Below are 13800 nucleotides of genomic sequence, written 5' to 3'. Positions count from 1 at the left end.
AAACAGTGATTCCATTGTGAATTCATCATACCCCTCCTAGACTATTTACTTACCTATCTACCTCCAGATCCTCTTATATTCAATCATTATTATAATTTCATTTTCTTCTCATAGCTGCTAAATGCCATTCCTAACTCAATGTTTCCTCAACTTTCCCCAGGATGGCACACACAATAAATGAAAAAATATATTGTGGATAAGGCTGTTTGCCTATGGGGAAGGGAGCAGGGCACCAGGTGCTACAGACCCTAACTATAGGCTGATAGGACTGAAATGACCAATATTTCAGCATCCTGAATCTTACCAGGAATTTCTGATTAAATGAATACAAGGAGGAAGAGAGAGGCCAAGGTGGGCGGCTCACGTGGTCAAGAGATCGAGACCAGCCTGGCCAACATGGTGAAGCCCCGTCTCTACTAAAAATACAAAAATTAGCTGGGCATGGTGGCTCGTGCCTGTGGTCCCAGCCTCGGGAGGCTGAGGCGGAAGAATCGCTTGAACCCAGGAGGTGGAGGTTGCAGTGAGCCGAGATTGTGCCACTGCACTCAAGCCTGAGTGACAGAGCGAGACTCCATGTCAGTGTGCGTGCAGGTCTGGGGAGGTGGAATTCACGGTATCAACTTTCAAATAATCTTTTTAATAGGGAGAGAAAGTGTGTGATGGGGTGGGAAATACTCATTATTAAGGAAGAGAGGAGGGAAGCTGAGGGGATTTAAGTGGGTGGTTTTGATCTCAGTTGTTCAAGGTGATGAAGCAAGGCTGGGTGCAATGGCTCACTCCTGTAATCCCAGCACTTTAGGGGGCTGAAGCGACCAGATTGCTTGAGTCCAGGAGGTCAACACCAGCCCGGGCAACACAGTGAAATCCTATCTTTACAACAAATACAAAAAATTAGCTGGGTGTGGTGGCATACACCTGTAGTTCCAGCTACTGGGAAGGCTGAAGAAGGAGGATCACCTGAACCCAGTGGCCAAGGCTGCAGTAAGCCATGATCACACCACTGCACTCTAGCCTGAGAGACAGAGTGAGACCCTGTGTTAAAAAAGAGAGTACAAATGGGGCTAATGAATCTTGAGAATGAAGTTAAGTGTTGGAAAATGGAAACATAACAGGGAGATGAAGGGACTACTAAGTATTGCAGGCTCAACTTATATAAGTTAGCATATATACTGGCATCATAAACAGCTCAGTCAGTTTGGGAATTCTCCTACCTGTCAGTGTAGGATCAGGAGTCGAAAAATAAGAGGTAGAGATTTCTGAATTTGTGACTAGTAAGGTATTATGATTTGAATGTGTCTCCCAAAGTTTATGTGTTGGCAAGTTACTCTCCATTACAATAAACAGTGTTGAGACATGGGATCTTTTAATAGGATTATTGGGTCATAAGGATTCTGCCCTCATGAATGGATGAATGCTACTATCACAGGAATAGGTTCCTGATAAAAAGATGAGTTAGGTTCCCTTCCCTTACCCTGTTCTCATGTGTTATGATGCAGCAGGAAGGCCTTTACCAGATGCAGCCCCTCAATCTCAGACTTCCCAGCCTCCGGAACTGTGAGTCAAATAAACTTGTGTTGTTTATAAATTACCTATCCTGCAGTAGCCTTTTAGATCAGCACAAAATGGACTAAGACACAAAGTGAGCACTTTTATTTTCTGATGAAACAAAACTACACAACAACTGTATAATGACATTTCATTGCCGCTGCTGATGTGTTTTTTTTGAGATGGAGTTTTGCTCTTATCGTCCAAGCAGGAGTTCAAAGGCACAATCTGAGCTCACTGCAACCTCTGCCTCCTGGGTTCAAGCAATTCTCCTACCTCAGCCTCATGAATAGCTAAGATTACAGGCCTCCCCCACCATACCCAGCTAACTTTTTTTTTGTTGTTATTTTTAGTAGAGAAGGGGTTTCACCGTGTTGGCCAGGCTGGTCTTGAACTCCTGATCCACCCACCTTGGCCTCCAAAAGTGCTGGGATTACAGGTGTGAACCACCATGCCCAGCTCATCGCTGGTATTGATAGTTTTCTTTTCTTTTTTTTGAGATGGAATCTTGCTCTGTTGCCCAGACTGGAGTGCAGTGGGGTGATCTCATCTCACTGCAACCTTTGCTTCCTGGGTTCAAGCAATTCTTGTGCCTCAGCCTCCTGAGCAGCTGGGACTACAAATGCATGCCACTATGCCTGGTTAATTTTTCTATTTTTAGTAGAGACTGGGTTTCACCATGTTGGTTAGGCTGGTCTCGAACTCCTGACTTTAGGTGATCTACCCACCTTGGCCTCCCAAGGTGCTGGGATTACACGTGTGAGCCACCACGCCCAGCCAATATTTTTCTTTTCTTTTCTTTTTTCTTGAGATAGAGTCTCACTCTGTCGTCCAGGTTAGAGTGCAGTCGGGCGATTCTGGCTCACTGCAACCTCTACTACCTGAGTTCATGGGATTCTCTTGCCTCAGCCTCCAGAGTAGATGGGATTACAGGCATATGTCACCACACCTAGCTAATTTTTATATTTTTAGTAGAGATGGGGTTTTACCATATTGGCCAGGCTGGTCTCCAACTCCTGGCCTCAAGTAATCCACCTGCTTCAGCTTCCCAAAGTGTTGGTATTACAGGTGTGAGACACTATTCCCAGCCATTTGTTTGTTTTCAAGTTGCCATAGTTAACCAGTGTTAAATCCATGCTGATTCCATGTTTCTTTTCTTTTTTTGAGATGGGGTCTCACTCTGTCACCCAGCCTGGAACACAGTGGCACAATCATAGCTCACTGTTGCTTTGAACTCCTGGGCTCAAGTGATCCTCCTGCCTTAGCCTCCTGAGTAGCTGGGACTACAGGCACAATCCACTGTGCCTGGCCCTGATTCCATGATTAAAAACTTTTATTTTTGTAGAGGCAGGGTCTTGCTGTGTTGTCCAGGCTGGTCTCAAACTCCTGGGCTCAAGTGATCCATCTGCCTCGGCCTTCCAAACTGGTGGGATTACAGGCATGAGCCATTACGCCTGGTCTGCACAGATTCTTATAACTTAAGAGCTGACAGGCTGGGCATGGTAGTTCACACCTGTAATGCCAGCACTTTGGGAGGCTGAGGCAGGAGGATCACTTGAGGTCAGGAGTTTGAGACCAGCCTGGGCAACACAGCAAGACTCTGTCTCTATTTTAAAAAAAAAAGAAAACATTTAGCTGAGTATGGCCGCACATGCCTGTAGTCCCAGATACTCAAGAGGCTAAGGAAGGAGGGTCGCTTGAGCTCGAGTCTGAGGTTGCAGTGAGAGATGATATTGTTGCTGCACTCTCGTCTGGGTGATACAGGGTGAACCTGTCTCAAAAAAAGAAAAAAAGAAAAAAAAAAGAACTGACAAGTCCTAATTGGTCACCTATTTCATCCTAAAAGATGAGATAAATAAGGCCCAGAAGAGTTAAGGGATTTTTCCAAGGTCAGTAATGACAGTGGTAGAGATATAGAAGTCTCCAGATTTTTAGTCCAGTGCTCCTTCCATTATACCATAAATTCTTCCATAAAGCACATTTGCCAAAGTAAACTACATCACTGGTATTGGCCTTTGGGTTAGTGCCACTGGCCATAAAGGAGAACTATAGCATTCTCCTGGGATTCTTACCTAAAGTCAGCCTTGCCTTTCTTTAAAATACCATACAAGCTAGTAAGCAATTTTGTGTCAGAAAAAGTATACAGTCTTCTTTAAGGCTTCTTATACATTGTTTCCAGGATCCTAGATTAGAGTTAAGCCTTGTGAACCCAGAATAGACTTGTTACTTGGTAGTTTTTTGAGAGGAAGTCTCACTCTGTTGCCCACACTGGAGTACAGTGGCACAATTTCAGCTCACTGCAACCTCTGCCTCCTGGGTTCAAGCAATTCCCCTGCCTCAGCCTCCCAAGTAGCTGCTGGGGTTACTGGCTAATTTTTGCATTTGTAGTAGAGAGTATTTGTAGTAGAGACAGGGGTTCCCCATGTTGGCCAGGCTGGTCTCAAACTCCTGACCTCAGATGATCCACCTGCCTCGGCAATACTCAATATTCTGATTTGAAATGAGGTGAGATAAAGCAAAATCCAATGGAAATGGCCCTTGTATAGTGCTGAGAATGTCACAAAAACAAACAAACAAAAAATTCTAGGTTACGCTTGGGTCTTCTTAACAGTCCCAAGGTTGAATCCAGTCAAGTAGCATCTTTGCAGTGCTGACTGAATTATGAACAGACTAAAAGAAAATGGAATCTGCAGGAATTTAAAAATGCCTCCAAGGCAAGGTTTAAAGTGAGCAATAGGGAGAGAAGAGGAAAGAAATAAGTAACACTGTAGGACAAGTAGGCAAAGAAACTAGGAATAATTGAGGCCATAACTCCTACACCTGTTCTCAGCAAGGTGGCTCAGTTCTACAGGGACCTTAGTGTCCTCCACTCCCCTCAGAGGCCAAGCATTCACAGCTTCTCCCTGAGCTGTAAGGACTTTTCTGTTTGAAGACAGTAAGTAGTTTGCTGGACAAAGAGACAGACAGAAGTACAAAATGTTGAGTGGCAGACAAAAAACCTAGAAGTCTGGAAGAATTTTTTAAAAAGTATCTGTATGTAGTTCTTATGATTAACTTGAGGACTGACTCAGTATACTGGATCTTACAGATCTTTAGAGAATAATCTTTGCAGGAAATCTCTGTTACCTGAAGATGAAAAGGAATGTGAGCCAACTCTGATCACAATTCAGACCTTCGCCAACTGACAGTTCAGGTGAAGGCCCTCTGGGGTGACCAGAAAGCAAAGAAAAGATGAGTATATTATTGCAGAACAGTTCTCTTTCCCTTGGGACGAAATAAAAAAACTAAAGAAGAGAGCCAAGCCTTGAAATGCAGTAAATGGGAGAAAACCTAGTATTAAAAGTAGGATTAAAAATCTGGGCGGGGCGCGATGGCTCACGCTGTAATCCCGACACTTTGGGAGGCTGAGGCGGGCAGATCACCTGAGGTCAGCAGTTCGAGACCAGACTGATCAACATGGTGAAACCCCATCTCTACTAAAAATACAAAAATTAGCTGGGCATGGTGGTGGGCACCTATAATCACAACTACTCAGGAGTCTCAGTCAGGAGAATTGCTTCAACCTGGGAGGTGGAAGTTGCAGTGAGCCGAGATGGCACCATTGGACTCCAGCCTGGGAGACAGAGTGAGACTCTGTCTAAAAAAAACCAAAAAACAAAAAACAAAAACTTACAGATTTAGACAATGAGACTGATCTCAAACCTGGTGAAAGCAGTAGTTATTCTGAGTTTCAGAGATTTAGAATTCTGGAAAGTATTTTGACACCATTCCTAAGTTCAAGCAATATTTTAATACTCACTAGACATATATTAAGATAGATCCAGAAATGACAATGACATAGATGCAAGCATTCCTTCATTCACAAAAATATATTTTTCTTTTTTCTTTTTTTTTTTTTTTTTTTAAAGCAGAGTCTTGCTCTGTCACCCAGGCTGGAGTGCAATGGCATGATCTTGGCTCACTGCAACCTCTGCCTCCTGGGTTCAAGCAATTCTCCTGCCTCAGCCTCCCAGGTAGCTAGGATTACAGGCACACAACACCATGCCCAGCTAATTTTTTTGGTATTTTTAGTAGAAATGGGGTTTCACCATCTTGCCCAGGCTGGTCTCCAACTCCTGAACTGAGATGACCCACTACGCCTGGCCTCAAACAAATATTTTTGACAGTCTACTACTATAGGTGTCAGCTACCACCTATGTTAACTGCTTTGGTTACAATGATGAGCAAAACAGAGTACCTGATCTCATACAACTTCTAACACAGTAGAAGAGATAGACATTAATAGAAAAATCATAAAATTATAAACAAAGTTGCAAACTGTGATGTGTGCTATGAAATAAAGTACAAGGTACCTTAAAAGTACATACTGGGCCACAGGCGGTGGCTCACACCTATAATCCCAGCACTTTGGGAGGCAGAAGTGGGCACAGCATAGGAGTTCAAGACCAGCATGGCCAGCATGGTGAAACACTGTCTCTACTAAAAATACAAAAATGAGCTGTGCGTGGTGGCATGTGCCTGTCGTCCCAGGTACTCGGGAGGCTGAGGCAGGAAGCTGCAGTGAGCTAAGATAGAGCCGCAGCACTCCAGCCTGGGTGACAGAATGATACTCTGTCTCAAAAAAAAGAAAAACAAACAAACAAACGTAACAGGGAACTTGGTAATAATAGGCTGCCTGTGACAACCTGACAAGAGAGCCTTTCAGAGCAAATGATTTACAAGAAATTTAAAAAAATTATTTGTTAGCTTCCCCCTGGCAGGAAGGGATCCTCAGATAAAAAGGTATTTATTGTCCTCAGGAGAGTGAAAGCATTAGCCTCACTCTCCAGAAGTTTTTGTTAGGCTCACATATACAAAAAGCTCTTGTCCACGGAAAAGAGTCACCATCATAAAGACAAACAGAACAAATAGGCAGGAAATTGATTTATTCTATCTTCAATATATTGAGGCAAGAGGCCTTGAAGGTTGCTTGGTAGCACAGAGATGTGGTTTGGATATGTCTGTCATTCCAACAGACTCTGTGACTATGTCCATAAGCAGATCATATTTTAAAAATTAGATAGCCACTTTGTGATTTTCAGATTGTATATTGTACACACATAACCAGAGTTAACCTCCAGAGTTAAACTCACCCTCTACCTTCTCTGCATCAGCTTCTACCACACAGGCACATGATAAAATCTCATTAGCAACGTTATTCTGAAAGCTGAGGACGTATTATATCCCTAATGATGAGACAGGCCAGAACACAGAGTTCTTAACCTGTAACACAACAGCACCTACTGCATGGTAAACTTTAAATAAATACTGAATGACAACAAAACATTCAGGGAAACAGACTTTTGTTAAAATCACCAGAATGAAATGCCTGAATTCCTATGGGCAGACTGACAAGATTGCTCTGTGATAATCAGAGATGATTAGCTGTGCTCATCCGGGCCTCTAAATTCCTCAGAGTCAGGACAGTTTGAAAGTCTGGTTACTGATGCAGAGACATGACGGGACTCTGAGGCCCAGCCTCTCTAACCACATATACTCTGACAAGGCCTTGGATTCTTTATAAAAAGAATATGCAGAAATCAAATTGCTACCAGGTGTTATTAAAAGATCTGAAATAACCCCATTAAGTCCCTTTACACTTCCTTTCATTTTTTTCAGGTTCATGAATTTCCAAAACAGAAGAGATTCTATTCTCAGGGGCAAATGGAACATGCAAGAAGCCTACATGCCTTGGGCAGCAGCAACCTACAGTGAACCAACTGGTTAGTGGATACCTGAAAACAAGACCATCTAAACATTTCCCTGTTGCCTTGGCCTATAAAATCTGTACTAAGTGACAGACACATGAAGTGGTGTGGGGGGCCGGGCAATGAGGCAATCAATAGGAAGAGTAAGCTGGCTGTACCTACAGGTACAGGTGTTAAAAAAGGCAAGAGCGGCATATGCAATGAGCCAACATTAAGTCAATTAAGTCAATTTAAGAGTGACTATTCATTCCCTTGACTCCCTCAGCTGCCCTTTTGTTACTTTTTCTCTTCAAGCCTGACCTCAAATTTAATTTATAATCTAACTCTCTCATATAAAATGATAGAAGGGATATGGAGATACAGTTTGAATTACCTGGCCAACAACTATCACATGACTGCTTAAGTACCAGGGTCAGCACTGTTGAATAATGAAGGAAAGATATTTAATCTGAAAAGCTGGCATTGGCAATCTCTAGAAGCTGGCTAAAATCCTCTGTGTGGGTATCACTTGCAGACTGTGGACACTCGAGAGTCTAATAAACACTTTGCAGTATTTACAACAATAGGCTCCTCTGCAGAAGGGTGAGAAAGAATGGGAAAGCAACATATCACACTTACCATCTTCCGTTTCCTGCCACACGATGCCTTCAAGGTTGACGCTAGTTCCAGGTTCACAGGGGCCCAAGCACTCAGGCTCTGTGGCTAGAGCCACATCACATGTGTTGACCCCAACTGATCGGGTACGAACCATGATCTGCTCACAAGGAGATGAGATGTCATTATTGACCACTGGCACCAAAAGGTGTATTGGCAGCACCGCTGGTGTGGAAACAGGGGACTCAATCTGTTGGGGGGAAGAAAAAGTAGTAGCTGAGTTGCAGGGCGAACACTGAGAAAATACACATTTTCTGTATTTAATCTAGTCCTACATCTATTCCTGCCACAGTGCAGACAGCTGTAAATGTAAGAGACTTTGGTTCTTCCTTTCAAGTTCTGGCTTATGATACCACTACAAATCTAGTGGTTTAGATGATTCTTATTAATGATCTTATTAATGATCTTCCTTATAAACTGCACTTGGCACATTTTTTAAAAAGTTCTATGTTTCTCATCTCACTAAAAAAATCTCTAATAAAAGAGAATCAGGGCCAGATCTTAATAGTAACAGAGCGTACAGACTGATGAGAAAGACAAGGCCCAGCATCTGAGGTACGTTCTGCTACCACCACTATGCTTCCTACCAATCTACCATTCAGCAAATAGTACATTAGTCTGGCATAAAATCCATGAATTTGGGTGGGGCTAAAGAGAGGAAGAAGCAGCCAAATCCTAGGAATGCCATGATTCCTAACAATTCTAGGGACTTTAATACATCTTTAGCTAGAAGGAGTCTACTTAAAAGTTATAGGAGGGCTAGGATTAACCTGGTGGGAGTTTCTAACCCTTAGAGACCATAACAGTGGTTGTTTAATCTGTAAGAAACAGGAGGTGCTGTTGCCACACAGAAGCCAATCCATAACAGTCTAAAGATGTAGTTGATTATGTACACATAGATAGAAATACTCAGCTGGGCACAGTGGCTCATGCCTGTAATCCCAGCACTTCAGGAGGCCGAGATGGGTGGATCACCTGAGGTCAGTAGTTAGAGACCAGCCTAACATGGTGAAACCACATCTCTACTAAAAATACAAAAATTAGCTGGGCATGGTGGCAGGTGTCTGTAATCCCAGCTACTCGGGAGGCTAAGGCAAGAGAATTGCTTAAACCTGGGAGGCAGGGGTTGCAGTGAGCTGAGATTGCACCACTGCATTCCAGCCTGGGCGACAGAGCAAAACTCTGTCTTAAAACAAACAAACAAACAAACAAAAGAAATAGTCAATAGTCAAACACTAGCAATCTGCCTTCAAAACCAGAACCTCTCACAAGAATGTAAATAGTTAGGTTGCAAGAAGAATACAACACATCTAGAGACAACATAAAAGTTGTGATGGGTAAGGTGTGATGGCTCATGTCTGCAGTCCCAATGCTTTGGGAGGCCTATGGAGGTGGTAGCCAGGAGTTTAAGACTAGCCTGGGTAACATAGCAAGAAGACCCCACTTCTATAAAAAATGAAAATAAAAAAGGTATCTGTGTGTGGTGGCACATGCCTGTATTCTCAGCTACTCCAGAGGATGAGGTGGGAGGACTACTTGAGCCCTGGAGGCTGAGTGAGCTAAGATTGCACCACTGCACTCTTTAACTCTTTAAATCCCAGAATTTATGAGGCTGACAAAGTCTATTATGCTCATTCAGGATTGGGGCATCACTCAGAATTGAGTCTATTGGTACCCCAATCCTAAATGAGCATAATGTCTTGCATATGCGAAGACCCTCAATGCACACACTGGCTTTTTTTCCTCTGGAGATTAAGTAGGATACCAATCAGCAGACCCAGAAAACAAGAGTCAATGATTGGGACTTTCCCAATCCTTGGGACTCTTCCCTGTGTGATAACTTTTTAGTCTAGGTTAAATGTAGTCCTTGAATAGAGACATCAGAGAAGATTATACGTACATCCTTAATCCAAGCTTCTGAATAGCCCTGCAACAGAACTCTGATTCTGGAATAATTTACTACATGACTATCACTGTATCTATAATCCATTTCCCTCTCACAACACACAAAGGGACAAACACCTTCCTGGCCTTGAAAACTAGCCTACAAGCTGAGGTCTGGGTACTGCATCCATTCTCCACAGTTGGCTCTGACTTCTTGGCTTAGAAAGTCATCACTATTTGCAGATCATAGATCATAATTGTGAGTCCACAAAATGTTCATACACTGATTCTGATTAATTCTGCTCCCTGAAGAGCTGCCAAAACATTATCCTTATCTGATTATTGTCTCTCACACACACCCCTTGTACTTCCCTAACTCCACCTTTTTCATAAAATGAAATGGAAGTGGAAGCCTGTATAATGAATTGTCTACATTTATGATAAATGCCAAAAGGCATATCTGCTTTCTTGAAAACTGGGCATTTATAATTTAACTTGCCAACCTTCTTGGGATGTGGTAGATCCTAGAGAGATCTTTTAAACATGCACAGAAGTGAAGGTAAAAACAACACAGAAAAAGTAAACTGGAGCCTTTCAACTCACTCCTCTGCAGTGATGGAAGAAACCCTTGCGAGTCACTAGAGAGGGGAACTATACAGATCATCTTTACTCTTGGCCTCACCTCTGTTTCTCTGTCCTTTCTCAGGAAAAAACTGTGACAGAAGCAGTTTCACAGCCCATATGTGTACTTCTTTTGCTTAGGGTTTGTTGTTCCATTTTCTATAATTTCTTCTATTAGCAAGAGAAATTCCTGCAAGGTCCTCTTGGACACAGACATTGACCTAAACCTTCCAGGTCACTCCTGTGAACTCTGATTGCCTTGCTTGCACATGTCCTATTGCCAACCTATTCCACAGCTCAGGCAGCAACCCTAGGCTCAGAAGAAAGTTTACCCCAGGGAGAAACCTATACACTCTCTGAGTCACTAAAGACAGGTCTTCTCTGGAAGTAGTTTCACTTCCGGCTAGGTTATTCAGTGCTCCTGGCAAGCCAGGAGAAATATATTCTAATACATTCTAGATAAAGTCAAGAACCCAATTTTGCACAAAGAAACCAAGAAAAGAACACCTAAATGTAGATTGGAAACATCACTGTTGCATGCAAGCAGTTTGCCAAATTATACTCTGTTATAGAATAACTGAAGAGAAGATACTTTAGCTGAACTGATCACTAAGAATAACAGAACAGACTCATACACATGAAGAACTCATTAACAAATATGCACCAAACTACCCTTACTGATTAGAGTTACTAGGCAGAGTTTGGCATCTCTGTTGTATGAAGATGACTTTATCTAATTACTTAGTTAATGAAAAGAGATGTTTGGGGGTGGGGAGAAGTGACGAAATCCACCTACGGGTTTGAACTACTCATTTTCCATTACTTTGAAACAGAAATCTAAAGAGAGATCACAGAGCAGCACAACAGTATTTAATTACAGCCCCAACTCTGCTAATTACCATTTGGTCACATCTATAATCTACATTAAGCCATAGTGCATAATAAGCTCTATGACATTCATCTAATAGCCTATGTGGCTTTACAGGATTTCATATTCTGTTATTCACTGAAACAAACATAGCTTCATTTATCACCTTCCAGGAGAAGGTAACAATCAGAAAGAGGGGGCTGGTGCAGTAGCTCAAGCCTGTAGTCCCTGCACTTTGGGAAGCTGAGGCAGGAGGAGTGCTTAAGTCCAGGAGTTTGAGACCAGCCAGGGCAACACTGTGAGATCCTGCCTTTACAAACAACAACAACAAAAACAAAAAACTAGCTGGGTGTGTTGGTACACACATGTAGTCCTAGCTACTTGAGAGGCTGAAGTAGGAGTGATACAGATGTGCTGGGTAGAGTAGAATGTGGTCCCTTTAAATGACGCAGAAGCGGGTACGGGAAGTGCTGGGTAAAGGAGGGCATGGTCCCTGGCTAGGGCTCCATCCTGGGGCCTGTACCCATGGACCTAAGTTAAGATAGGCATATTTGTTTTCCCGCCCAAATACTGCATTTCCCAAGACCATCCTGGCCTGCCACACCTCCTGCCGTGCCTATAAACCTCTCCCGAAACCCTAGCAGGCAGACACACAAGCTCCTGGACTTCTAGAGGAACGCATTGGCAGAAGAAGACACAAGCAGCTGGACGTCGAGAGGACGTGGAGGGGAACATGCCAGCAGAAGAGCACACGACAGATGCCAAGAGGCCGTGGAATGAGGCGGAGTTTGGCCAGAGCAGTAGAAGAGCCTGGGCCACAGAATGGCTCAACTCCAGGGAAAAACCATCTACTTTCTGGCTCCCCAGTCTGCTGAGTTACTTCCACACAATAAAACCTTACACTCATTCTCCAAGCCCATGTGTGATTCAATTCTTCCAGTACACCAAGACAAGAGCCTTGGGATACAGAAAGCCCTCTGTTCTTGTGATAAGGCAGGGGTCTAACTGAGCTGACTAACACAAGCCGCCCATGGACAGCTAAACTAAAAGAGTACCCTGTAACACACACCCACTGGGGCTTCAGCTGTAAGCATTCACCTCTAGACACTGCCATGGGGTTGGAGCCCCACAGCCTGACTGTCTATAAGCTCCTCTAGAGGTTCGAGCAGTGGGGCACTAAAGAAGTGAGCCATACTCCCATCGCACACCCTGTGAGGGGGACAAGGGAACTTTTCCCATTTCAGGAGGATTGCTTTAGCCCCAGAGGTCAAGGCTGCAGTGAGCTGTGATGGTACCACTGCACTCTAGCCTGTGCAACAGAGCAAGACCCTGTCTCAAAAAAGGAAAAGAAAAAAATCAGAAAAGGACTCATTTTGCCCTCTTTCTCATATACCTAAAATACAAGAGCAGAGATTGTCAGGAGGTTGGTGCCAACAGAGAAAATAAGGAACAGGAATATAAAACAGTTAAGGTCATTAGATGACTTAATAACTACACCAACAAAAGTTAGGCTAACTCAGTCTCTGAAATGCTGAGAAGTACCATCATGGCTCCCAGGGCTCAGCTTACTGGGGAGGCAAACAACAAAACAAACAAAAGCTTGAAAAGAGACTTACAGAGAATTTGAAGAGGAGATCTATGGAGTTTCCCAACACTTTATGTCCTTTATATTTTAATGATAATTTTACGTATGTTTGTTTGTTTCTGAGATGGAGTTTCACTCTTGTTGCCCAGGCTGGAGTGCAATGCCGCGATCTCAGCTCACTGCAACATCTGCCTCCCAGGTTCAAGCAATTCTCCTACCTCGGCCTCCCAAGTAGCTGGGGTTACAGGGTCCTGCCACCATGCCCGGCTAATTTTTGTATTTTTAGTAGAGATGGGGTTTCACCATGTTGTCCAGGCTGGTCTCAAACTTCTGACCTCAGGTGATCCACCTACCTCGGCCTCCCAAAGTGCTGAGATTACAGGCGTGAGCCACTGCACCCCGCTATAATTATTTTCTTTGAGACAGGATCTCGCTCTGTCATCCAGGCTGGAGTGCAGTGAGGTGATCACGGCTCGCTGCAGCCTTGACCTCTCTGGCTCAAGCAATCTTCCTGCCTCAGCCTCCCAAGTGGCTGGAACTACATGCGCACCACCATGATAGGCTAAATTTTATTTTATTTTTTTGAGACAGAGTTTCACTCTTGCTGCCCAAGATGGAGTGCAATGGCAAAATCTCAGCTCACTGAAACCTCAGCCTCCTGGGTTCAAGCAATTCTCCAGCCTCAGCCTCCCGAGTAGCTGGGATTACAAGGGCACATCATCAAACCCAGCAAATCATTTTTATTTTTAGTAGAAACAGGGTCTCACCATGTTGTCCAGGCTGGTCTCAAACTCTTGACCTCAGGTGATCCATGCTCCTCAGTCTCCCAAAGTGGGGGTTACCGGCATGAGCCACCGTGACCAGCCTTTTTTTTTTTTAAAGAATTTTTTGGCCGG

General features: G+C 43.6%; 1 protein-coding gene across 5 annotated transcripts in view; it reads right to left on the bottom strand.

Annotated features, from left to right (window-relative positions):
- The window catches only part of ZNF609 (zinc finger protein 609), a 237994-nt gene that overhangs the window by 68308 nt on the left and 155886 nt on the right, over positions 1–13800 (bottom strand). For all 5 annotated transcript variants that reach the window (XR_001818891.2, XR_001818892.2, XM_017508055.2 and 2 more), the window contains exon 3: positions 7911–8136. Coding sequence is in view for 3 of the 5 variants with exons in the window: in XM_017508055.2 (XP_017363544.1) it covers positions 7911–8136 (226 nt within the window). In the remaining 2 variants the exon portion in view is untranslated. The remainder of the gene's footprint in view (positions 1–7910; positions 8137–13800) is intronic.

Source organism: Cebus imitator, unplaced genomic scaffold, assembly GCF_001604975.1.
Source record: "Cebus imitator isolate Cc_AM_T3 unplaced genomic scaffold, Cebus_imitator-1.0 Scaffold386, whole genome shotgun sequence".
Lineage (NCBI taxonomy): Eukaryota > Metazoa > Chordata > Mammalia > Primates > Cebidae > Cebus > Cebus imitator.
This window is presented reverse-complemented; position numbering and strand designations above follow the sequence as displayed.